Genomic DNA, 26,025 nt, shown 5'->3' with positions numbered 1-26,025 from the left:
GGGGAGAGATACTTGTCATAGAAATCCTTGCGACACAGCTAGCACAAGTCTCCGATGCACAAGAATGCTCCCAAATTGATTTCTTCTTGAAAAAAAGACAAACCAATAGTCAAAATTTGGGCAACAAATATAAACAGTCTGGAAAAGTCAGTCCAGATGGCCAGGAGACAGGTAAAAAGATCTTTCTCCATGCTAATATGGAAACATAATTTATGAATTTCATAACTGGTCCTGTCTCCTCCTCCTCCTCCTCCTTCTTCTTTTCTCCTCCTCCTCTTCTTTTTCTCTCCTTCTCCTCCTCCTCCTCCTCTTCTTCTGTCCTCCTACCACTGAGTGCACTCCAGCCCCGCTGGCCCCTTTTAGAGGAAGGCCCTTAGGCTAGGACTCTGGAAATTACGAGCAGGCGCTAACGGGTCCATCACCTAGTGGGACCAATCATAGCCTTCCAGACAGGAAGGTCAAGACCCACAGTAAAAAGCACCAGAAGCGTGGGTCCACTTTTGGAAATGGCTGTGCTGGGGCCCTCAGGAGCGAGTCTGGGGAGCCCGCTGGGGAAGCCACACCACCTGGAAGGTTCCCTGGCAGAGGTGATCATGGCTTTGGCAGAAGACAAAGGCCTCTTGATGTTTTTCAATTTCATCTGGAGAGTGGAGGCCCATACCTAAGTGAAATGGAGATGGGGGTAGGTAGGGTGTCCGTGAGCCTGTCTCCTCTGTGGGGCTATTCTCTCAGGCCTGTTGACCCTGCGTAAAGAATTATCTAGAAAGGACAAGTTGTTTGCAAGTGGATGGTAAAATTCCAGGGAGATTTGGTACATTCAAGTAGTATATTTATGCAGTGACTTCGTCCAAAAATAATTTGGATGGCTGTTTTTACGGTAAAAATCAGCCCAACAGAGTCATAAATAACTTATGAATAAATAATAACAGTTCATAAATACCTCGAGCCATGTTCTCCCCAGCCCAGTTTCCACAGTTTTCGACACTTGGCCAGGAGGTCTGTGACAGGTGTCACCTCTGTTTGGAGCACAGGCTCTTTATTCCACCCATCTGTTCCTTAAAGAGGCTTCATAAACACCAGGGCGAAACTTTAAAATTGGAAACTCAGAGGCCAGGTGCTCGAGAATGTTCCCTCTCTGTGGGGAGAAAATGAAGCATGCTTGTGATGGACGTCCACTCATAAAAATGTGAATTAGAGCCATAATCGTCTCTTCATGGAAGCAAAAAGAAGTCTTTTGACCATCCGCAGAACACGGGCAAGTACAAAAGCCCCCTTTAGAAGTCAGTGGCAACTTTCTACAGTGAGTGGCAGTCCTTGGCAGCCGTTGGGCAAATTTTCTAGGCGTTGATCTTGGTGTTGCACTATCACCTCTTCCAGAATCTTCTCTGAGGTCAAGTTACCCCACTACCGTTAAAGCCAGAGTGAGGGGGCAACCCAGCATGGTTTCATCCCAACAAAAGAATCCAGGCTTCTCTATTGAGAACTGTGGCAGGGCACCCAGGGAGGGGGCTCTGAGACAATGTTTTTCTGGTGAATTCTCTGAGCTCCAGGTGGGCAGCGGGGTGGTGAAAGCTCCACCTCCAGGAGTTCCTTCTCCATGCAAGTAGAGAGAGCGGATTCCCCGTGATTTTCATGGCAATCTCAAATGAGCCTAATTAACGAAGCCACTTGAATACTGAAGAGTTGGCCAGGTTCTCAAAGTGCCATCCTAGGCAACATAAAAACTTACCTCATTTTTTTTTAATTAAAGAACATTTTTTTTTTTTGGTTTTTTTGGCAGTACTGGGGCTTGAACTCAGGGCCCCCACTTGCTAGGCAGGCACTCTAGCACTTGAGCCACTCCATCAGCCCTTTTTTTGTGATGGATTTTTTTTGAGATAGGGTCTCTCAAACTATTTGCCCGGGGCTGACTTTGAACTGTGATCCTCCTGATCTCTGCCTCCTGAGTTGCTAGGATTATAGGCGTGAGCTGCCTGGCCTTAAAAAGCGTTTTTAATTGAAGAAGTAATATGTGAGTTCAAATATAAACAAAAATTTCAAATAGCACCAGATGGCGTGGGGTGAATATTCAGTCTTCCAAGTGTCTCCTCCAGAGACAGGTATGGAATTGCATGTTGCTAACAGTTGTGTTTGAGTAAAATGTATGCGTATACATACGTGTGGCTGTGTTGTGCGTGCATACTTCCGCACACACATATGCATGGGGCATGTGTGTGTATGTGTATCTGTAAGTATTTTCTAATACACTAATAAGCCTTCTAGCAATCTAGAAGGTTCTGCATCTTGCTTTTTCACTTAATCAATAGCCCTCTTTCTCTGTCACTGTCTCTCTGTCTCTGTCTCTCTTGCAGGGTACTGGGGTTTGAACTCAGGGCCTTGTGCTTGCTAGGCTGACGCTCTACCACTTGAACCATGATCCCAGTCCTTTTTTGTTTTAGTTATTTTTCAAATAGGCTGACCCCTTTATGTCTGGGTCAGCCTGGACCACGATCTTCCTAGTTACACTTTCCATGTAGCTGAGATGACAGACACACACCCGGCTTCTGTTGGTTGAATAGTGCCTCACAAACTGGCCTCAAACTGTGATCCTTCCCATCTCTGCCCCCTGAAGAGCTTGGATTACAGGCGAGAGCCACTGCACCCAGCCAGCAATAGCTCTTAAGTATCACTTCACACCCATTCATGTGACCTGCCACATGTTTTGTACCTAGCCACATATTATTCCATTATTTAACCAGTCCCCTGTGGGCATGTGTCTGTACAGGACAGGTAGGTTGTCCTGACTTTGCTTTTGCAAGCAGTGTGCCACTCGTCCTCGTATATTTAGCACATGTGCCTTCAAGGCTGTCTATAGAATTAGAATGGCTAGGTTGGTGAGCTGAGTGTTGTATTCTGGTAAGAGTCCCAAAATGCCCTCTGGAGGGTAAGTCATTTTACACATCCACCTGACCTCCAACGCTGCAATGGTCCAGAATTACTGAAAAAAAAAATAGCCTGCCATTTCTTTGCAGCATGTATGCTAGAATTTCCAGCCTTCCTAAGTGAGACACTGGAAGTCCTTTGTCTGAACGACAACCAGCTGGACACAGTGCCCCCGTCAGTTTGCCTGCTGAAGAGCCTGTCAGAGCTCTACTTGGGAAAGTAAGTGTTTGCCGAGGACAAATGCTCCTGGCCTGGCCTGCCCCCTGCCCCCTTAAGTCACCTGGGGAGCAGGCAGCATGAAGCCATCTATTTACCAAGACGCAGTAGTGGGGTTTTCAGAACTGGACATGGTCCAGGAGTCGGGGGAGGGGAAGACACAATGATGCATGTTTCGTTACTTCACGCTGACCATAGTGAGAAGACTCATTCAATCCTCTCTTCTCTCATTTTTTGAGCATTTGCTGCCTCCCGGGGCCTGCCAGGAGTTGTAGGCAGTGGGCAAAAGCTGACGAGCATAAAAATATCACAGTAATGTTAAAGTCACACTGCATTTTTAAGACGAGGAAGAGACCCCCCCCCCCTGATGATAGTGTAATCAGCAGAAGAGGCGGGGAACATTGTAGGAGGGGACCCAGTTCTAAGCTGTGGGGCCTTGCAGAAGACACATCTGCTACTTTCCACCACTGATTGACTGCCCAGGGTGGGGAGGCTTTGAACTTAGTGTGTAAATGAGTCACTCAAATATCAAGCCCAAGGTGTGGGGCTTGGGTGGAGGCCGACTGGCCGCTGCGGGCCACAGAGGCTGATGGGTACTGAGTGTGCATGTGTGTGTGTGCTCATGCATGTGTTCACTCACGGTGACCACGTGCATCTCAGCAACCCAGGCCTCCGAGAGCTGCCGCCTGAGCTGGGCCAGCTGGGCAACCTGTGGCAGCTGGACATCGAAGACCTGAGTATCACCAATGTGCCTGCAGAGATCAGAAAAGAAGGTAGGGCTTCTGCAGTCCTGTCTCCACAGCGCCACTCCTTGTCACCTCTGTGGGAAAATAACTCAAGTCTACCCATTAGGACCTTGGGGTGGAAACAGTGGGACCAGCTCCAGCTTCACGGTTTAGGAAAATGTTGTGACGGTGTTCCCAAAGCAATAGTTACAGGGGTCATTATTTTGATCCTGCTAAGATGGTAGGCTGACCATGACCCTCCTAGACAGCACTAGTGCATGACTTTGCACTTCACTTTTGAGGTGACTGAGATCGCCCCTTCCCTCCACCAGATCCAGCCATCATCCTTAACCATCACCTTAGAACACATAGAAACTGTCCGTCCCTTGGTCTCTGAAGAGGGCTGAGCAGTGGCATCCATTCCCCACTTCTGTGATTTTGCACAGGCCCCAAGGCTATGCTGTCTTTCCTGCGTGCCCAGCTGAGGAGAGCGGAGAAGTGCAGACTGGTAAAGATGATTGTCATGGGGCCCCCGCGCCAGGGCAAGTCCACCCTCCTGGAGATCTTACAGACGGGGCGGGCCCCCCAGGTGGCACACAGCGAGACCATCAGGACCACCAAGTGGGAGCTCCAGAGACCAGCAGGTTCTAGAGCCAAGGTCAAGGACGTTCGGCGTGAGAGTCTCCGTGGGTGGCGGTGGGGTGGGGGATACCTTCCTCAGGGGACTGTTCTCCTTTCTCCCCAGACAGCCCAGGGTGTTCTCAGCCTGGTGTGCAGGGCCCCCCAGATGTTGGCAGGGGACTCTGTGTGCTGTTCCAAAGCAGCTCCTGTTAAGGACAGCAAATCAATTGTTTACATGATCTTGTAATTTTTCTGCCGTGATTAAGCTGAGGCCCTGGGCCAGTGGTTCTTAACCCTGGCTGTGCGTTAGGTTCCCTTGGGGGCTTTTAAAGACAGCAATGTTCTGGTTTCACCCTGGCCCCAAAGACTTAGATGGTCTGGGATGGACTCCCCTAGGGCACTCAGTGTTGAGTACCATTACAGGCAGCGAGACACCCCAGCATCTATCTGTCCTCTAACCAGGAGGCTGAGAAACAACTCTAAAATCCACACTCTCACCACTATGATTCCTACTTTCTCCCCAAGTTCTGAAAAGTCCTATTTTACTCTTATTTGAAATGAATCCTTCGCCAAACCTATTTGTGCCCATCTTTTCCAGTCAGTACCAGGCAGGTAGAAATGAGCGTTTTCTTGCTCTTACAACAGAGAAAAGAGCCTCTGGAATCTTGGGGCCACTCCATCGCTGGGATATAGCATGGAGTCATTAGCTCTGACTCTGAGCTCAGGTTAGGAACTCGGCCAGACAATGCCATTCTTATTTGCTGCATTGTGTCTCTTGAGCCATATGGCAACTTAGGGAGCCAATGTACCAAGAGGTTTTCAGTGTAGAAAAATGAGGGGCTGTGTCCAGATGGGGTCTGATTTTTCCTGTGGGCCCCAAGTGTAGTGCCAGCGAGAGATGGGTTTTGCTAATGTTTTTCACATAAAATCAGAGAAATCCAGTTTGAGGAATGACTTAAGTCAAATGAATATTCTAACGTAGACACAAAAACTGGTCTCTTAAGAATGAGTCCTAAGCCAGCACCAGTGGCTCATGCCTGTAATCCTAGCTACTCAGGAGGTAGAGATCAGGAGGATGTGGTTCGAAGCCAGCCCAGGGCAAATTGTTCATGAGACCCTATCTCGAAAAAAACCCTTCACACAAAAGGGCTAGTGGAGTGGCTCAAGGTGGAGGCACTGAGTGCAAGCCCCAGTACCACAAAAAAACAAAAAAATGAGTCCTTGAGGCTGGTGGAGTGGCTCAAGCGCTAGAGTGCCTGCTTAGCAAGCACGAGGACCTGAGTTCAAATCCCAGTGTCATCCCCCCCAAAAAGAATGGTTCTTGGGGCTGCTTAGCAAGTGTGAGGTCCTGAGTTCAAATCCCAGTATCACCAAAAAAAAATGAGTCATTGGGGAGTGCAGCTCAGTGGGAAAGCATGTGCAAAGACCTGGGTTCAGTTCCCAGTACCAAAAACTGAGAATCCAGCCTGTTAGGGTTAGAACAAATACTTAATAGTGGGCCCACCCAGAACACACCAGCGGGGAACCTGGCTGATTCACTCCAAAGGTCCTGCGTTCTGTTTGTCTTTGCCTTTTTACCAATGACTCAACTTTACTTCCTTCCAGCTGATCTTTAGGAAATGGTAGGGGCCTGGGAGTAAATTTGTATTTCAGTTTGTCCTGTCCACTTCCTTCTCTGCCATCACTAAATTCCCTCTAGTTCAGATGAAGGACAGTCACCCAAACTAGGTAGGGAGCACTGAGCCCCAAAACTGTGTTAAGGACAGCTGTCCATTTTTGTCGTCGCACAAAGCCAGGTCAGCATGCTGTCTGTGTCTTGGCTGCCTCGTGGAGATGACTCCTTGCTACAGCTCCCTGCAGCCTTGGCTGCTCGAGCCAGCTCTGACCTCACACTTGACAGAGAGATCGCCGTTTACACAACCTTCCCGGCAGGCCCGCAGCTTCTCGGGCTTTTATTCCCACCTCAAGGGAGTTTCCCATCCTTCTTGGTGGGCACTGCCCTCTGACCCACACAAGTTCAGAGGCTGCCTCCTCCATCTGGCCCTTGCGTAGAGGGAGGTTAAACCTCTGTAGAAACCATGACATCACAGCAGCCAGATGGCTCCCAACCATCGGCAGTGAGACAGAGCCGTACTCTGCAATGTTCCCAGAAGCCCCTGCTCGGTTAGCAGCAGATACAAGTTCCCAGAAGTCCGCCCTCATACCACTGGGCTCCTTTTCCTAGCCTGGACTACTGTCCCAGGCCGCCCATAACTTTTCCATGTTTGTGTCGGTTGTGTCTTTATCTTTTTTTTTTTCCTTCAGTACTGGCATTTGAACTCAGGGCCTCACACTTTCTAGGCAATCCTGAGCAGCTGGAATTACAGACATGCACCACCACTCCCAACCAAAGTTATCAGTTTTTCTTGATGTGGTTTACTACCCCTCTTAGTCTCTAAAATGCCTCCCTGTTGTGTCTTGTTGCTCAAGTAGGTTGAGTCTATAGAGTTCAATGTTTGGGACATTGGGGGACCTGCCAGCATGGCCACCGTCAACCAGTGCTTCTTCACAGACAAGGCACTATACGTGGTGGTGTGGAACCTGGCACTGGGGGAGGAAGCTGTGGCTAACCTCCAGTTCTGGCTGCTCAACATTGAGGTGAGGAAATGCCCACCCTCCCCTCGCACCCCAGCTCCCAGGACGTCACAGGCATATCACTACTTCTGTGGCACATCCCCTGTTCTGAGACAACGGGGTCGTGTTGAGAAGAAGCACTGTGCATTTTGAGGGGCATTCACAGAGGGCCCCAATATCCTGGTCCTTGCTTGACTTTTGCAGCAGAGCCCTCAAGCTTCTCCTTGCTCTGAGGTTGGGGTGCTCTTGTAATTTTTGTGTTTGCCTTAAGTTTAAGAACCTGCACCCTTGGGTGGAAATGGGGTACAATGCTTACCTCCAAGGCTGTTGGTCTGATGAAGTCCTGTGCCTCGGGGACTCATGGGGTGTCTGAAGGATCAAACGTCCCTCCCCGTGGGCTGAACTCAGCACTCCATGCATGGAGAAGGTTGTGGGGCACCTCAAACACCCCTTGATGCATAATGGGCCCTTGAGGTGACAGGCCACAGTATAGTGACCGAGCAAGAGTCACTAGCACCCCACGGTCAACACACCTGTGCACATGGGGTGCTGTGTCCTTTTGTGGGCTCAGTGGGTGGAGATGGGGCTCAGCTGTGGTGTTCTTTGTCACAGGCCAAGGCTCCGAACGCCGTTGTGCTGGTAGTTGGAACACACCTGGACTTAATCGAAGCCAAATTTCGAGTGGAAAGAATTGCAACCCTGCGTGCCTACGTGCTGGCGCTGTGCCGCTCACCCTCTGGGTCCAGAGCCACTGGCTTCCCAGACATCACCTTCAAACACTTGCAGTGGGTATCCCTCAGCCTCTTGCTCCACCCAGCTTCCCTGTGCTCTGATCACTGATTTGTCTGAGGCTTCTGGGATCTACCTGCAGGGGGGTCCTGGGGCTGGGCTGGGCCCTTCTGGGTAGAGGGAGGCACCCTGGGTAGGGCAGGACCCACTAGGTGACTAGTAAGATAAGGCCTGGAGATGCTCTGCCTCTGCTTCCTTTCTGGGTTTTCTCCCTCTGACACCATGGCCAGTCCTCAGGGACTAAGAGATGTGAGCTCAGTCACATCACAGATCAAGGACAGGTCTGTGGGGCAGGAGGGGAGTCCCAGGCTCTGTGATTGGGGCGGGAATTGGCTGGCGTGGGGAAGGCACAGGTGGGAACAACCACCCTGGGCATGTACTCCACTCACCTGTCACTGGACTGTCATGACAGCCCACATGTTATCTGGGCTATTGCAGCCCATGAAACTGAGGTTTGGTGAATTAAGTGAGGGTCCCCTAATGAGAAGAAAGTGTGTTGCTGTGGCTGGGGTGGTGCCTCTAGGGTTCCCTCACTGGGTGAAGCGCCATAGACGGTGGGGTGGGGGTCAGCCTAGGGGCCTATCAGCCTGGCTCAGAATGCAAGATCGGGCTTTTAGGGGCTCCCGGTGTGCCCTGAGGAAGCCCTGGAGTGTCAACAATTAATAGAACCACTGACTCTGGTCCAGAGCCCTGGGTCTAGCCTGAGTCTAAGCTCCTTCCCAGTTTGCGTCCTTGGTCACCTGTACCTCTGTGCCTGACTTTCCTTCTCTGTAAATGTGACATGTTGGGAGGACAGATGAAAGCGACATATTGTGGTGACAGTGTTGTGCACATAGACCTTTTGCATCATCTTTACTGTCCCAGCATTCGGGACAAACCTGTCAGGGAAACAGAGAAGCTGGTCCTCCAGAGAGGGCTGGTGTGGTGATTAGCGCGGATCTTTTGCCCACAGTGAGATTTCCTGCAAGAGCCTGGAAGGCCTGGAGGGACTGCGACATCTGATCTTTCATGTCACGTGCAACATGAAGGATGTAGGCAGCACCATCGGCTGCCAGCGACTCGCGGGGAGGCTGGTGGGTGCCCCTCACCCTGTTAGACCAGGGGGGTCTGCTTCCCACTAGTGAGGTCTGCACTCCCCTTCCCTTTTCTGTAACACATGTGTGTGCTTGAAGGTCAGCAGTTCCAAGGATGGGAGAGGGATGGAGGGTCCTCTGGTCTCAGGACAGTGGGGGAAGGGTGGGTGTGGGTTGTCCAAGCTGGTGGCACACCAGCTTTGGCCCATTTGTCCCCAGATCCCCAGGAGCTACCTGAGCCTGCAGGAGGCTGTGCTGGCAGAGCAGCAGCGTCGCAGTCTGGGTGACGACGTGCAGTACCTGACAGACAAACAGCTGGATCAGCTGGTGGAGCAGACGCCTGCCAATGACATAAAAGACTATGAAGACCTGCAGTCTGGTGGGCTGGTGGGCTGTTCAGGGGTGGGGGAGAAACCCAGCAGACACAGGCATGGGTGACCTGGGGAAGCTGGATAGAGAACCACAGCACTGGCAGAAGAAAAATCACCCTCAAAAATGATTAAAAATTACAAACATGACACTAAATAGACCACAAAAGGGACACTTGTTTGTAATATGAGTAATATGACAGCAGTTACAAAGAGGCTTTGCCCAGCCTGGGTTGGGGACATATGACTGGCATGACTCAGATTTTTCTCAGTCAGTTCTGCACACATCTGTGCATGGCTGGACAAGCACCTCAAGTATTATTTTGGGATCACAAATAAACTTTAGCAAGCAGGTGAATTTGTAAGGATGGAATCTGAGAAAAACTAGGATCACTTGTGGTGGTCCTGTTAACCATCTGCTTTGGATGGTCACAGGTTACATACAAGATGCCACCAGGGAGCCTGAGCTCAGACCACCCTCCTCACCTGGAGGGCCCAGTATGTCAGGAATGTCACTGTCTTCCTAGGAAGAGTTAGGGACTCCTTCTTGGGAATAAGGTCCTACAGAGTCCCTTTGATCCCCTGGTCTAACACTGCTCCCTTCCTTCCTCTTCAACAGCCATCAGCTTCCTCATAGAAACTGGCACACTACTGCACTTCCCAGACACCAGCCATGGCCTGAGGAACCTCTACTTCCTGGACCCCATTTGGTTATCCGAGTGTCTACAGAGGATCTTCAACATTAAGGGCTCCCGGTCAGTGGCCAAAAATGGAGTGATTCGAGCAGAGGACCTCAGGATGCTGCTGGTGGGGACAGGCTTCACGCAGCAGACCGAGGAGCAATATTTCCAGTTCCTGGCCAAGTTTGAAATCGCACTGCCAGTCGCCAATGACAGGTGAGAGGTCACAGCCTGGGCTGTGCAGGTTGCTCTCTGGAGGGAGGAGTTGGGGTCTAGGGCTACTGATGACCTGAAGGACATTTCCAGGGGACTTTGCCACCACCATCACTGCCAACCCCCACTCTGCCGCCCCAGAGACAGGCCAGCACCTGAGCATGACCTGATGCCTAACCTAGGGTAGCAGGACAGTGGGTATGGCTTCCTCCCCTCCCCCATGCTGCCGTGTCCTCCTATGCTATAGGATTCTCTTTTTGAGCAGTTGGAAGAAAGCCATTTATTGAAAAGCTTTAGGGAAATATGCAAGGATAGTATTAAAAATAATTTCGGCCAGACACTGGTGACTCACACCTGTAATCCTAGCTACTCAGGAGGCAGAGACCAGGAGGATTGCAGTCGGAAGCCAGCCCAGGCAAATAGTTCGTGAGACCCTATCCCAAAATAACGCAACATAAAAAGGGGCTGGTGGAGTGGCTAAGTGTGTAGGCCCTGAGTTCAAACCCCAATACCACACACAAAAAAATATTTTTGGAGGGTTCTCCTTGGGGAAGGCGATGACTTGGTTATAAGGTGAACAAAGATAGGTAAGAGATGATGGTGTGTGTGCTGATTCCACAGGTGGGTCTCAAAATGTAGTCTGATTAAGTCACTGGCATAATATCGGCTCTTCCGGGAGGGTGGTTGGCTGTGATTGTCCTGGACAGAGACATTTTGTCAGGCGCTAACCACTGGCCCCTTCTTATGGACTCCTACTGTGTCTATGACATGCCTGGGTCTCCACAGTCTTACACCACAAATATCAAATTTTCCTTCTTCTTCCCACCTTCCCTTCTGTCTCTGCCCCTGCTCCTTCCCAAGTACCACCTTTGACCAACTCCTTATGACATCAGCCAGTCACCATGCCAGCCCCTGGGGACCCCGGTTGTCCCTCCCTATATTCTGCTGAAACAGCCCCAAGTGGCAGATCTTTGGCTGCTGTGTGGCCTTTTCTATACACAGACCACATCTCCCTTCCCTCCATCCCCCAGTATCCTCCTCAGCTGGCCCCATCCTCTGCACTTGGTCCAAGCTATCAAGTCAACTTGGCTCCTCTGGTGCCATGCAGGAAAATGCCCAGAGTTCCTGCAGAACCTTCCAGAGCCGTAGGCCTGAGTTTTTAATTGCTCACATAGTTCTCAGCTCAGCATGTCTGAGACCCCAGATTTCTCACTTCTGCTGTCTGGTCCCATTGGTCCCGATCTCCACACTGCCTCACTCAGAATTCTTCTCCTGTATCCCTGACAACCACTTCTCACTCCACCTTTCCACTACTTGACCCTACTGCCACCTGAGTAAACAATCCTGTTTTCTGGTCTTTTCCTCATTGAGCCCCTCAAATCTGCTGCTTCTCTTTTTAAATTGAGATAAAGTTTACAGTAGTACTCTCTTCCTTACCAAGGTTGCATATTCCTCAATTTAGCTTATCCACAATCAACAGTAGTCTGCAAATATTAAATGGAAAATTCCAGAAATAAATTCATTCATTTAAAATTGCACACCATTCTCCATAGCATGATGAAATTTTGCACCATCCTGTGCCAGCCCATCTGGGACATGAATTATTCCTTTGTCCAGTGTGTCCCTGTTGTATAAGCTACCCTCCTGCTAGTCACTCAGCAGCCATCTCAGTTACAGGTTAACTGTTGTGACATTGCTTGTGTTCATGTAATTCTTATTTTACTTAGTAATGGCCCAGAGCACAAAAATAGTGATGCCAGATATTCTCTGACAGTATATTGTTGTAATTCTTCTATTTTATTATTAGCTCTTGCTATTAAGCTCTTACTATGCCTAATTCATAAATTAAACCTCATCACAGGTATGTATACATAGGGAAAATACCATATATAGAGTTCAATATTGTCATCTGTGCTAGACCTCCCCTGTGGGTCCTGGAATATATCCTCTGCAAATAAGGGGGTACTACTGTCCTTACAGTAAGATGTACAGATCACAAATGTCCTAAACAATGAGCTCTGGAAACCCATGCAGATAGGTAACCAACTGCCAGATCAAGATAGAGACCATTCCTGTGATCATAGAACATTCCCTCACATTCTCTCATGTCCTTACAGGCCACCCAATGCTTGGATCTCTGTTACCCAAGCCTAGTCTTCCCTGTTCTTGAACTGCATAACCGTAAGGAATTATGGGATATGGTTTCTAATTGACTCTTCCAGCTACACATCGGGTATTGAGGTTCATCCGTGCTGTTGGGTCCAGTTCATTCTTTTTGTTGCTGAGTAGTAGTCTATGGCATGACTTATTTCCCCCATTCATATATGGAGGGACATTCGGGTTGTTTCCCAGTTTTGGGTACTATGAACAATGGTTCTGTGCATAGCCTTAAGTCTTTTTATAGACATGAGCTTCCATTTCTCTCGGGTAAATATGAGAAGCAGAACTATGGGGGCAAAGATGAGTGTAAGTTTCATTTTATGAGAAACTGCCAAACAGTTCCCTCAAGAGTTTGTACTTTCTAGTTATACTTTACCTCTCTGGCAATTCTATGACAATATTCTGTTGTAATTATTCTATTTTATTATTAGTTATTGTTAATCTCATAACAAATGATAGCACTTGTGGCCAGCTGGTGGATGTGAAATTGTATCTCATTGTGGTTTTACTTTGCTTTTTCTTCATGACTAATGAGATTAAGTGCCTTCCATGAGTGTGTACCATTGACATGGTATATTTTCTTTTGTGAAGTGTCTATTCAAGTTTTGTGCCTATTTCATAATTACAGTGTTGACCTTTTTCTTGCTAATCCTTTTTTAAAATTTATTTTTATTGTTGTACTGGGTGGGGATACATTGTGGATTTTATAAAAGATCTTACAATACATCATAGTTGAATTCACCCATCTATCATTCTCCTTTATCCTCCCTTCCCCCATTCCTGGAACAGTTTCAACAGGTCTCATTTTCCATTTTTATACATGTGTGCACAGAATTTGCACCATATTCACCCTCCTTTACCCTTTCCCCATATCCTCCCCCCTCCCACTGATACAACCCCCAAGACAGGGTCTGTTCTACCCTCCTGTTCTCTGATTTTTGTAAAAGAAAGAAAAAAAGTGACATTTTTGCTCATTTAAGATTTGCTTATTCTTTGTATCTTCTAAATGTGACTTCTTTCTCACACACATGATTTTCAGATACTTTCTCCAAGTCCATGTCTTGCTTTTATTTATATGAATGAAATCTTACCTTTTTTTCTTATGTGATTATTACTTTTTGTGTCTTCTGTAGAAATATTTGCTTATATCAAGATCCTGAAGATCTTACTATAGCTTTCTTATAGAAATTTCATAGTTTAGTTCTTACTTCTGGGCCTTATCAAGTTAATTTTTGCATCTGGTGTGAAGTAGGAGGTCAAGATTCACTTTTTTCTGTGTTTGCCTAATTATTCTCAAACCATTTTTTGAAAAAGTTTTCTTTTCCCTCCTTGAATTACTTTGGCTCATTTATTAAAAGAAACTCAATCATTTGGGATTCTTTCCAGAATATTTTTTCCTGTTAGCCTGTGTGCCTATCTTTATATGATTAACAAACTCCCCTGGTAAGACTTGAAACCAGATAGTGTTAAACTCTCTGTGTTAGTTTCCTGTAACTGCTATAACAAATGAGCACGAACTTGGTGGCTTAAGACAACACACCTTATTCTCTTACAGTCTGGAGGCCATAAGTCTAAAATCAATTTCACTGGTCCAAAATCAAGGTGTTGGCAGGCCAATGCTCCCTCAGGAGGTTCTAGGTGAGAATCTGTTTCTCTGTCTTTTCCAGCTTCTAGAATTACATTCCTTAGTTTATGACCCCTTCTTCTGTACACATTTGAAATTGTCATGATGTAGTAATAAGTTAACCCTTTTTTCATAATTAAATGTCTCTATTTCTGGTAATATCCTCTTTCTTAAAGTCTATTTTGCCTTATATTAAATACCCACATCAGCTTTTTCTTAAATTCTATCGCCCTCATCCTTCATCCTCTTATTATCATCTTACCTTGCTATTTAGATTAAAAAATGAGTCTCTTGTTGACAATATATTATCCAATCTGACAGTCTTTGACATTTAATAAGGTTATTTAGTTCATTTACATTTAGTGTGATTCATGATATGGTTAGGTTTAAGCTATTGATCTTGTCATTTATTCTGTATTTGTATCATTTATTTTTGTTGCTTTGTTCATTTTTCCCTGCCTTCTTTTGAGTTAGTGACATATTTATAGTATTTTTATTCCTCTGCTGGCAGTTCTTCTTGGTGTTGTGTCTGGTGGTTATGCTAGGGTTATGCTTGGTTTTGTGTCCTTAACACAACAGTGTAATGGTGTCTGCTTTCTTCCCACTGTCACCTGAGCTACTCCAGGTCAGGACACATCTTCCTAAACAGCTGAGCTGCAAAGTCCTCTACCCTGGGGTGGGATTCCTGAATGGACCACATGGGACTCAGATCCTTGGTTGCACCCAGTACCCAGGTGATACTCTCACCTAAACTGAAGTACTTGGGGCCAGTTCCTGGGTTTGACACTGATAATTGACACAAGGCAGCAGCCAGTATCCCAAGTCCACAGATTTGGTTGAACTATAAAATCAGCTAGATCATTGCCCAAGAGACTTACTATACAGTGGGTTGGAACAAAGAACCAGACTGCCCACATCTGAATCTAGACTACCTTTTTGGTTTTTCTCCCCTTTAAAATGGAGATAAAGCCAGTGCAGCGTCTCAAGCTTATAATCTTAGTCAGTAAGGAGGTGGAGATCAGGAGGATCGCAGTTTGAGGCCAGCTCAGGTGAAAACTAGTGAGACCCCATCTCAACCAATAGCTGGGTGCAGTGCTGTGTGCCTGTCATTCCAGCTGCATGGGGAAGCACAAATAGGAGGATCACAGTCCAGAGGCCCAGCCAGGGTATAAAGCAAGACTGTTATCTCCAAACAAACCACAGCAAAAAGGGCTGGTGAAGTGGCTCAAGCAGTAGAGTACCTGGCTAGCAAGTGTGAAGCACTGAGTTCAAACCCTAATACCACCCAAATAAATAAATAAATAAAATGGGGATAATACTGTAACCTACTAGTATTATAGTTGTAGGGAGGATTAAATTAGATAATACATGCAAAGTACTTCTTATACCTAAGCACTCTGAGGCACCAGATATTAGCAGTACTGTGTTACTGTCTTATGTACTCACAGCCTCAGTACCTGGTTCTGCACAAAGTCATGAATAATGGAGCATTTTCCAACCTCAGCACAGATATATTGGTTCCTGTTACAGTGCCCTAGGTGAGTTCCAGCTCCTTGGGTCATAGCTTCTGTAAGGTCACACATACCCCTTTGAGCATTTGCACTTCTTGCAGGCAGAAGCTCCTAAGCTCTCAGCAGACTCTGGGAAGGGCTTTGCCCCATATGCGTGGATGTCTCAGTGGAGAAGCATGAGCCAGTCCAGCTCCTTGGTGTGGACACCAGGTCCTTCCCAGGGTTCATCAGCCACATGAATAATTCACTCTTCGGTCCAGTCTTGCTCACTCTCTGCTCCCTCCTTGGGATGGCCTTTCCCAACTGCTAACTGCTCTTCAGCCAGGTGTAGCAATCTTCCCAAGGACTCCACCCGCCTTGAGATCTGGCTTCTGCAACAAGTCAGATCTTGACATTCTTCATTTCCATCCAGTCTCTAAGTCATCCCTGCCTAGCTGGGATTACACATCTGTGATCCCAGCACTCAAGAGGCTGAAGCAGGAGGACTGTGAGTTTCAAGCCAATCTAAGCTATGTAGTGAATTCCAGGCTAGCCTGAACTATATAGTAAGACCCTGACTAGATAGATGATAGATAGATAAACAGATGATAGATAGATAGATAGATAGATAGATAGATAGATAGATCGTCCCTGCATTCAAAATTGTCATTGAGCACCTATTCTGTGCGCACACCATGCCATGTACTAGGGCACCTCACCAGGAGCACACCTACAAGGAGTAAGAGCAGCAGGAAGCCACTTCTACCGGGCATAGTTGGCATAAGTGATCACATAAGAGGTCCAGGCAGAGTTCACTCAGGTTGATGACACAGAAAGAACAGCAGTAAACACTGGAGAGGCCTCCTGTGTGGGGAGGGACTGGGAGCAGATGGATAAATAAGGAATCTTTAGGATTTGACAGGATGGTAGGATGGAGAGGGCTGGGTGGGAGAGAAGCAGCTAGCTGGCTGGGAATGTCCTTTCACCCAAGACTAGAGAGAGCTGGAAGGTGCCTAATGTCTCACCCCATGTGTCCTGTGTCACCTGTCCATCTTCACCAGTGCTGCCAGGCGGGTGTCCTTTCTCTTCCAGGGATGCTCAACACATAGAGCAAGTAGGTCAGGGCTGAGATTTGACCTATGAACTTGAGCCTCCAGGCTGTCATTGAATTTTCCTTATATAGCCATCCCTCTATATCCAGAGGGGATTGGTTCTAGGACTGCACAAGGACACCACAATCCACAGTTGCTCAAATTCCTTACACAAAGTGGTGTAAGGTTTGATACCTATTCACGTCCTTCACATACTTTAAAACATCTCTGATGCCTTGTAATCCCTAATACAACACAGCTGCTATGCAGTGCATTGCTATACTGTATTGTTTGGGGAATAATTATAAGGAAAAAAATCTGTATGTGTTTAGTACAGTCACCATTTAAAAAAGTATTTTCATTCTGGGATTAGTTGAATCCATGAATTTGGAACCCATGAAAATGATAAAAAGTTTTAGGGGAGTGTCTTCCAGAAAATTCTAAAGACATCTATTGAACTGAAGTGGATTTATTTTAAGAGGATTAGGATGGCAGAAGGCAGAGCCTTTGTTAGGAAAAGAATCCAGCTTCTGCATCCCTGGGGACTGCCCCTTCGTGTGGCCACCCTGTGTCTGTCCCCTGTCTGCCACCCTCACTCCCACCCCCAACTGTTCCTTCTGCTCACAGCACACAGATCCTGCCAGTTTCCAGACACGCTTTTGGAAAGACCACCCCCCACCAGGTTCAGCCATTTGAAACGACAACAGACACGAACCTTGGTGATCAGCATTTTTACAATGGCCACAAGTGTTCTCATAAAACATCCTCCTTTGCACAGAATAGCCACATTCTAGCTTTTAAGGCAATTGTGTCGTGTCCCTTGGCCAAGAACAACAAACAGCTTTAAAGACCAAAAAAAAGTTACTCTGACCCCAATATCTGCAGTGCCCTTAGAACTGTGCAGCTGTATTTGTTTATACTCCACCAAGCAAAGTCAATGTTAAGTGATCCCCCAACCACACCCCAGCTTGCTGAGGACTCTGATGTGCTGTGTCTGACATTTTTGTGACCACAGATGTCTTCACATCTCTGCTTAGCATCATTCTAGTCTCTCTTAGAAACCTTGATAAGTGTCTTCACTGTGCCTGTGACCATATGGATTCCTATTCTCAGTTTATAAACCACGCTCTCCTTCTAAAAATAGAATCCTGAGGGTCCTACCAGGAGGATGCCCTGCGGCCTGGACCATGTCAGCAGAGGGGCCTCCCTCCCCGAGGCCTGGCTGTCAGCAGTGGTCAAGGCCCAGCTGGTCACCAATCCCCGTTATGTGTTTCAGCTACCTCCTGCCTCACCTCCTTCCATCCAAACCTGGGCTGGACACCCACGGCATGAGGCACCCCACGGCCAACACCATCCAGCGAGTGTTTAAGATGAGTTTTGTGCCCGTTGGCTTCTGGCAAAGGTTCATAGCACGGATGCTAATCAGCTTGGCCGAGATGGACCTGCAGGTAACTGCGGTTTCTGCAGGGGGAGGCATGCAGGGCACCTGCAGGTGCACCCTGTGGGAGGGAGCTGTCCTCTGTGCTAGTGGAACCTGGAGATCGTTCTCCTGCTGCCCACCTGGCTTAGATAGACTCTCCCTATTGCTGCAGGGTTTCCAAACATTAGCCCACCTTGTAGCTCACCTGCAGTGCTTGTTCTAACAAGAGCTCAGGTTGCTGGCGCCACCCTTCAGTGGTTCTGGCTCAGTAGGTGTTCACTGACTGACCTGAGAGTTAACTTTTCAAACTATTCTCCAGGGTGTGCCACAGATCACCAAAAGATGGTCCTGTCCCCCTGGCTGTACCCTGGACTCACTTGGGAGGAGGGGATGGTTCTAATGGACACAGACCACCCAAGTCAGAATCTCAGGTGTCAACATCCGGGTATCGGAATGTTTTAAGGCTGTTTAACTTGCTCTGGTAAAAACCAAGAGCCAACCCAAAGACTTAGGTTCTGGGGGTTCAGCTGGTGTTATAGAGCAATGATCTCGCTGTCAGCAGTCATGGAAGAGGAGGACACAGAGTATTTGCCTAGTGTGATGGATCTCTAAGTGGGGTTCCGAGACCCGACTTACCTGGAAATGTAAGAAATACAAATTATTAAGCCCTACTCCAGACCCACTACCTCAAAAACTCCAGAAGAAAACTCAGCTATTTGTTTTCCAAAAGCCCTCCAGGGGACCCCGCCACACTCAGCAGTTGGTGAACCCCTGGATAAGCACTGACTGTGAACCTTCTGACGTGGATCTCTGTCCAAGTTTACTTTTTGCCACATAGAATGCCCTCAGTGAATTCTAACTTCTTGGCTCAACGTAGATGTTCTTTGATCTTCCCTTTTTATTAAAATGGAAAGAACAATAAACACCAGAGCCTGAGAATCAATCAGAACTGTGGCAGCCTGTGTTTGCAGAATGGGACATTTTTTAATGATGCCAGGAGCGTGCAGGGGTGAGGGAGAGAGTGCCTGTGCTGACTCTCCTAGGGTTCCATCCTCCCCCTGTCCTGCCTTTGAACTCTGTGTCCTGCTGCATTCTAAGTGGGAGGTCAGTGCGTCCCCAGCATCTGGAGAGGCCAAGCTCTCCAGTGGGGCCCAGATGGGTGCAGAAACAGGCCGCCGTCCCAGCAGCATCCCGCTCCCAAAATTCAGCCTTGTATTGAAATTCAGGAAAAAACAAGAAGTCATTGACTGATGAGAGGTGTTAAAGCTCACGCAGCAGTGGGATACCACTTTTCTCACCTGTCAGATCAGCTAAACGTAGTACCCCGTCCTGGTGATTCCTGACCCTGGTGGTCAGTGTAGATAACAGTCTGTGATTTCAAAACCAGGGGCTTACAGACCTTCAGATCCTTCGAAAGGATCTGAAGTAAGGAAACCATCTAAAACCAGAGAAATCTGTGTGTTTTTGATGTTCATGACTGTGTATCTGAGAGAGCAAAAAGTTGAAACCAACCTAAAATGCCAAGCGAAGGGAATAGTTCAAGAAATGACTAGACTTCATAACTTCAGACAAATGAATTTTAAGTGACTTTGTGTGTGTGTGTGTGTGTGTGTGTGGCAGTACTGAGGTTTGAACTCAGGGTCTTGCACTTGCTAAGCAAGTGCTCTACCACTTGAGCCACACCCCCTGCCCTTTTTTGCTTTGACTATTTTTCAAGTTTCAAATAGGGTCTTAAGTTTTTGTCCAGGGCCAGCCTCAGACTACGATCCTCCTACTGGTGCCTCCCACATAACTGGGATGACAGCCACAATGCTAGGCTGATTGGTTGAGATGGAGCCTTGCTAACTTTTTTGCCTGGGCTAGCCTGTTCCCTTGATCTTCCTGATCTCTGCTTCTGGTGTATGTGGGATCATAGCTATGAGCCACCATGCCCGGGTTTAAGTGAATTTTTAATGGCATAGGGAAAACAGGGTTTTCGAAGTCTATTTTTTGGTACAAGGGTCTGATCTCCAAGGCCTTGTGTGTGGTAGGCAAGCACAACCTCACTAGCCCCCAGAGCACGGAAACTTAAAATACAAGGTAGACACAGATGTTGTTAACATATATGTAGATAGGGAAAAAGAATCTTGGAATCATAGCTACCAAAATCTTAATGATTTTTCTGCTTAGTGTGAAATTAATCTTTTATTTTTCTCTCACATTTTCTTGTCTTGTAAATATTTTCTAACAGAAAGATTTACTTGTGAAGTCAGGGCTGGAAAAGATTTTTGAAAAGCAAAGGCTATTTCCAGTTGCCTGGAAAATCTGGTACCCTGGAGACTCCTCCAGATTGTGGAGCATTTAATTTGGAAGCAGGGATGAGATGGTGATTTATCAGGATGGGGCCTCCTCAGAGCTCTGCACAGGGTCAGCGTGGAACTCGGAATACTTAAACAGGGTCTTTTCTCTCTGTCTGTCAGCTTTTTGAAAACAGGAAGAATACCAAAAGCAGGAACAGGAAAGTCGCCATTTACAGTTTTACAGGAAACCAGAGAAATCGCTGTAGCACATTCAGAGTGAAAAGAAATCAGACCATCTACTGGCAGGAAGGACTTCTGGTCACTTTTGACGGTGGCTACCTCAGGTGGGAACATCTGAAAGCCCAGCTGTCTGGGGCAGTGTGGTGCCTTGGCCGCCATCCCTGTGTCAGCCCTGCACACATCCTACGCATTTGGTGCCCAGAATTCTGGTCCTGAGAGGGCCCATCATGACAGCTTGCTAGAATTGTGAGACCCTCCCTTGAAAGTCCCAGAGGTCCCTGTGTCCTTACCATTCCTACACTTCTTCTGCAGAAAAAGAAGGCTGATGTGGTGGCTGCAGCCAGACTTGAGGGAAACAGGCAACCACTGAGCCCAGTGGGGAAAGATGCATCTTCCAGTCTCTTAAGGGGGCAATCAGCTCAGCCCCTGCTCTGAGAAAAGCCCTAGACCCAATCCCACACTCACCCAACAAGATACCCTATTCCTCTTTTGAGAGAAACACAGAGATATAAAGTCATCTCAACAGATTTAATGAATGATCCACACACAAGATTATTTAATATTTGCAGTGAATTCTTTCAAAATAATCTTTTACTCTGTGAGGAAAAGAGGGGGGAGAGGGGGGAGTCACTTTTTGGGGTGCCTGAGTGGGCTAGTCTTTGTGCCTGAAGCTCACAGGTGCCACTTGACAGATGGGAACACCATGGTTCAGGGAATAAAGGAGCTCCCTGGGGGTCACACCTGGGACATCCTTACTGCAAAGTCCTCTGCGGGCCACTTTGCTGAGTTGGGAGGTGTAGAGGAGAGGGGACAAGGACAAGGTAGGTCCTCCAATGGAGGAGCCACCCACCAGTGCTGCAGGTCCCAGGGGCTTGGAGATAGAATAATTACCCCCAGGACCCCTGGGCAGAGTAGCAATGGACTCTTTTTCATTTCTGGGTCGCAGTGTGGAATCTTCTGATGTGAACTGGAAAAAGAAAAAAAGTGGAGGAATTAAAATTGTCTGCCAATCAGAAATAAGGGACTTCTCAGCCATGGCATTCATCACAGATCATGTCAACTCCTTGATCGATCAATGGTTTCCCGGTAAGAGAACATTCTAGAACCAAGTCTATCATGCTTATATTTCTTTATAAATCAGGGTGAGGCTGCTTCTGGTAGGGGTGGAGACAAAAATCCTACCAGGATTCAGCTCAAGAAAGGGGGGGACAGTGTTCTTAATAGTCCTGACTGTAGGGGAGTCCAGCTCTGCTGTGCAGAAGACGTGGGTCCAGACCCCACAAAGAATGAAGCAGGAGTTGGCCTCCTGGCTGTCCGCCCTATTAAGAAGGGAGAGGACTGTGAGTCCCATGGGTGGCCCAAGGACGTGCTCCATGTGAGACTTGCAGGTGTTCACTGTACTCAGCGAAGGCAATGGTCTGAGGTTAGGGGGGAGCTGGGAAGGGGGGAAGGGTGTGGAGGGAGCAACAGCTGCTAAAGAACCTTAGTCTTCTTCTCTGTCCCCCACCCCCATCCAACCCAGTGGTGATCAAACTGTCCACATGGCGCTTCTCAGACCCTCAGGATTCATTTCTTCATTGACAGTTCACCCAAAGAAAATAGTTTTTGAAGTGAAGCTGCCCAGGTCACCCATTTGTTTTGCTACTGAGGTAGAGGCAAAGCTCCAGAGTGGCCTTCCGGGAGGAGCCTGTGGTGACAATGACAGGGAGGTGAGGTAGATGAGCTCTCTCTCCACCTCTGAAAGCTGGAGGCTGAGCTGGGAAGAGGGCTTGGGGTCCCAGCTCCAACCCCTGCCTGCTCAGAGAAGCCCCCTGCCTCCCAACCAGCCTTCTTACCTGCCCAAGACCCCTGCACCCCAGGAGAGCATCAAGAAATGTGCTGAGGAGCTTGTGGGATACCACTGGGTGCACATTCCAGGCTCTGAAGTCTGGCTTTCTTTAAGGCTTGGGGTTCCTTGTTGGTCAGAAGAGTGACCAACAAGGAAAAATGGCTTTAAAAGGGGTTCAGAGAAAGCCATCGGTGTGTTATTTGGGTGCTCTTGGCCATCCAAGGGGGTTCTCTATACCCATATCAACCCTCTGGGTACTCTGTGAACCTGAACAGGTGGGGAATTTGGCAGATGAGACCAGCAGACAGTCACCTGAGACAGAAAGACTCAGGTAAACACCTGAGACAAGGTGCCCTGGAGCCAGCAGCCAGGAGCACCTCCCAGTGGGAACCAGTGCATGTCAGATGTGCTCAGGAGATACCAGGCATCCACCTCCTGTCCTGCACAAAGCTGGTTGCTGGCCCAGTCCGAGGCCACTTCCACGGGTCTCCTGTCAGAGGCACACAGAAAAGTTATGTCTTCTGCTCAGGGAACCCCATGTCAAATGACTGGCTTCCATAGGATAATTTGAACTCATCACCCCCACATTGGATTCTAGAAAGCATCAAAGTAATTTAAAGTCTATGTTTCACAATTTAAAAATGGTTCCTTCCTCACTTGCTAGCTGTGATTGGGTTGTTGGAGTATAACTCAGATCCTGTACCCAGCTATGCAGGTGGGGTCCCTACCCCTCTTGTCACCCCTGCTCCACCAGCTTGCCTGTGGCTCAGAGTCTAGACCCCAGCAATTTTCAGGCACATTCCCACACCTCCCTGTGAAATCTTCCAGGATCAACACTTGTGTTGTCTAAAAAGGCACCTAAGACTGGGCATGGTGGCTCAAGCCTGTAGTTCTAGCCACTCTGGAGGCAGAGATCAGGAGGATTGTAGTTTGAGGCCAGCCTGAACAAAAAAAAAAGTTAGTGAGACCCCATCTCAACCAATGAAAACTGGGTGTGGTGGCATGCATCTGTCATCCCAGCTATGTGGGAAGTGTGAATAGGAAGACTGATGTCCAGGCCAGCCCCAGGCATAAAAACGCAAGACCCTATTTGAAAAAGAGCAAAAACAAAAAGGGCTGGGGGGTGTGGCTTGAGTGGTAGAGTGCCTGCCTAACAAGGTCAAGGCCCTGAGTTCAAACCCTGTCCAAGTGTGGCATTGGGTTTCAGACTTCTTGGGGTGCAGGGGGCAGACAGAACCCTTGTTGGGAAGGCCCATTAGGCCTGGGGTTGCAAGGTACAGCTCAGATGACCCACCTGCCACCTTTTCATATGAGCTGTCTCCTTTTCTGGCTCCATTTAGCCCTGACGGCCACAGAAAGTGATGGGACCCCACTCATGGAGCAGTACGTGCCCTGCCCAGTCTGTGAGACATCCTGGGCCTACCATGCGGATCCAAGTGAGAAATCAGAGGAAGTACAGTATTTTGACATGGAAGACTGCGTGCTGACAGCCATTGAACGGGACTTCATCTCCTGCCCCAGACACCCAGATGTCCCTGTACCACTCCAGGAGCTGGTCCCCGAGCTGTTTATGACTGACTTTCCAGCCAGGTATGCTCCCACGCCCCTCCCAGGGCACAGGTGCAGGTCATAGAGCTGTGCCCCTAGCAGTACAGGTGCTGGTCCAACCCAAGGCAGACCCATCCAGGTCACCATGGTGGCCCACTCTTCGGGTGGCAGTAACTGCTTCAGCCATTACTTCTCATCTTAGGTGACCTTTATGTCCCCATCCTAAGCTGCCTGAATGGAACCAGGCCATTGGCTTTGGTTTCTGACAGACCCCACTGGACATCTCACAGGTGAAGCCATCTGGGACCTTGCGCTTTCTTCCCCTGTCATTGCTTTCTTCCTGCCAGCCTCCCCTCCAAGTCCTACCTCTCAGCCAGCTGGGAGAATAGAAGCAAACACAGCCATGCTCTGGTCATCGAGGAAGTGGACACCCCAAACCTACAGGCTCAGTCCCCTACGACTGCAAATTTAGACTCCTCGCCCAACTCTCCTGAGAGTTTATGCTACCTGTACTCATCTAAGATGATAACTGGGGAGACAGTGCTGGAGAAAACAGAAGACGTTTTGTAGTCCCATGGCACAGGAAATGGGCACCAAATCCCAGTCCTCAGGAATCCATTGGAATTCGGACCTAGGACTTGGATATTAGTGGTTCCCAACATTTTTGGAGTTTGTGAAGTCCTGTCACTTTGTCACTCAAATGCATGCTATATCTGGTTTTTAAAGAAAATTAAACTTGGGTTTTTACTTGGGTAAAGCACTTGCCCTAGCACATGTAAGGCCCTGGCTTCTGTCCTCAGTACTGCAAAAGGAAGGATGGAAGAAGGGAAGTGAGGGAGGGAGAGAGGAATGAAGGAAGGAAGGAAGGAGAGAAGGAAGGAAAGAAGGAAGAGCAGGAAGGAAGGGAAAGGAAGGAAGAGAGGAGAGAGGAAGGAAGGAAGGGAAAGAAAGGAAGGAAGAGGGGAGACAGGAAGGAAGGAGGAGAGAGCAAGGAAGGAAGGAAGGAGGGAAGGAAGGAAGGGAAAGAAAGGAAGGAAGAGGGGAAGAGAGGAAGGAGGAAGGAAGGAGGGAGGGAAGGAAGGAAGGAAGGAACAGAGAGCAAGGAAGGAAGAAGGAAAGAAATTAAACTCTTTGATAAGAATATTTCTATTCTTATTTTTCCAATTGGCTTCAAGTCAATGCAGAGAACTCTGTGAATTTGCAGAATTGGGGGTTCCAAACCATGTGTCTGGAGGGTATCTTGGTGATGGTGCACATACCTAATAAGCACAAGTCCTGGGTTCAATACACAGCTTTGAAAAGAAATAATAATAAATAAAGGAAAAGCTCCCTGCACTGGAGGCCCCTCCCCCAGCTCTTTCTGGCACCCTGAAAGCCTCCCAGATGGACTTGACAACACACTCTTCCTCACAACGCCCCTCGCTCCATGAGGTTTTCTGCATTCTCAGGTACCACATTCAGCTTTGCCTACCTACAAATCTAGTTTTTAGAGAATTTCCCATTAAGCACCTCCAAAGGTGTAGAATTTTCATTTATTTGTTGAACTCTGCTACATGTGTGGCTCAGCTTAGACAGCCCCACTGAACAGTTCATGGGCTGTAGAATTAACTCTATGGAATTTGAGAAGCTGGATTGGACTGTCTCTGTTGGTTTGGATCTAATCTCAGACCACAGCATCGTTCTGAAATGAGATTACTTGGCAAGAAAGGGAACCCCAACCACTGAGCAGGATTCACAGTGCAGCAGAGTTGCTCAGGTCCTCAGCGAGGGCCCAACCAAAGTCCCAAAGCATCTCACACCCCCATCTTGGAGTTGGGCAGGCAGAGCTCTGCGCTGTGGCTCCTACAAAAACACACTTCCAGAGCCTGCACAAGTCCTAATGGAAAGACCTGGAAGGATTCCCAGTGCTCCTATGGCTCCCGTGTCCATCCTAGGTAGCTTCCACATTTCCCAAGCAGGTGGTTCTGGTGGGCACTTGGAGAATGGCCGTAGTCCGTCTTCAGCCCGTGGGCTGCAGTGGGCATAGAAGAGGATTCAGTCTTAGAAGTTGCAAAGCCGGTTCAGAAGTGTGGGTCCCTCTGGTAGGGCTGGGAAAATCAGCCTGTGGGCCTGAGGACCAGGATAA

General features: G+C 48.1%; 1 protein-coding gene across 5 annotated transcripts in view; it reads left to right on the top strand.

Moving 5' to 3' along the window:
* The window catches only part of Lrrk1 (leucine rich repeat kinase 1), a 147,294-nt gene that overhangs the window by 100,706 nt on the left and 20,563 nt on the right, over nt 1–26,025 (top strand). For all 5 annotated transcript variants that reach the window (XM_074061751.1, XM_020161721.2, XM_074061750.1 and 2 more), the window contains 12 exons: nt 3,012–3,141; nt 3,799–3,911; nt 4,310–4,521; nt 6,957–7,121; nt 7,710–7,882; nt 8,839–8,959; nt 9,179–9,338; nt 9,947–10,223; nt 17,862–18,033; nt 20,465–20,628; nt 21,471–21,610; nt 23,693–23,942. In XM_074061751.1, coding sequence (XP_073917852.1) covers nt 3,012–3,141; nt 3,799–3,911; nt 4,310–4,521; nt 6,957–7,121; nt 7,710–7,882; nt 8,839–8,959; nt 9,179–9,338; nt 9,947–10,223; nt 17,862–18,033; nt 20,465–20,628; nt 21,471–21,610; nt 23,693–23,942 — 2,077 coding nt within the window. The remainder of the gene's footprint in view (nt 1–3,011; nt 3,142–3,798; nt 3,912–4,309; nt 4,522–6,956; nt 7,122–7,709; nt 7,883–8,838; nt 8,960–9,178; nt 9,339–9,946; nt 10,224–17,861; nt 18,034–20,464; nt 20,629–21,470; nt 21,611–23,692; nt 23,943–26,025) is intronic.

The sequence above is a fragment of the Castor canadensis genome, chromosome 19 (assembly GCF_047511655.1).
Source record: "Castor canadensis chromosome 19, mCasCan1.hap1v2, whole genome shotgun sequence".
NCBI lineage: Eukaryota > Metazoa > Chordata > Mammalia > Rodentia > Castoridae > Castor > Castor canadensis.
Note: the sequence above shows the minus strand (reverse complement) of the source record. Positions and strands in the feature narration are given on the sequence as shown.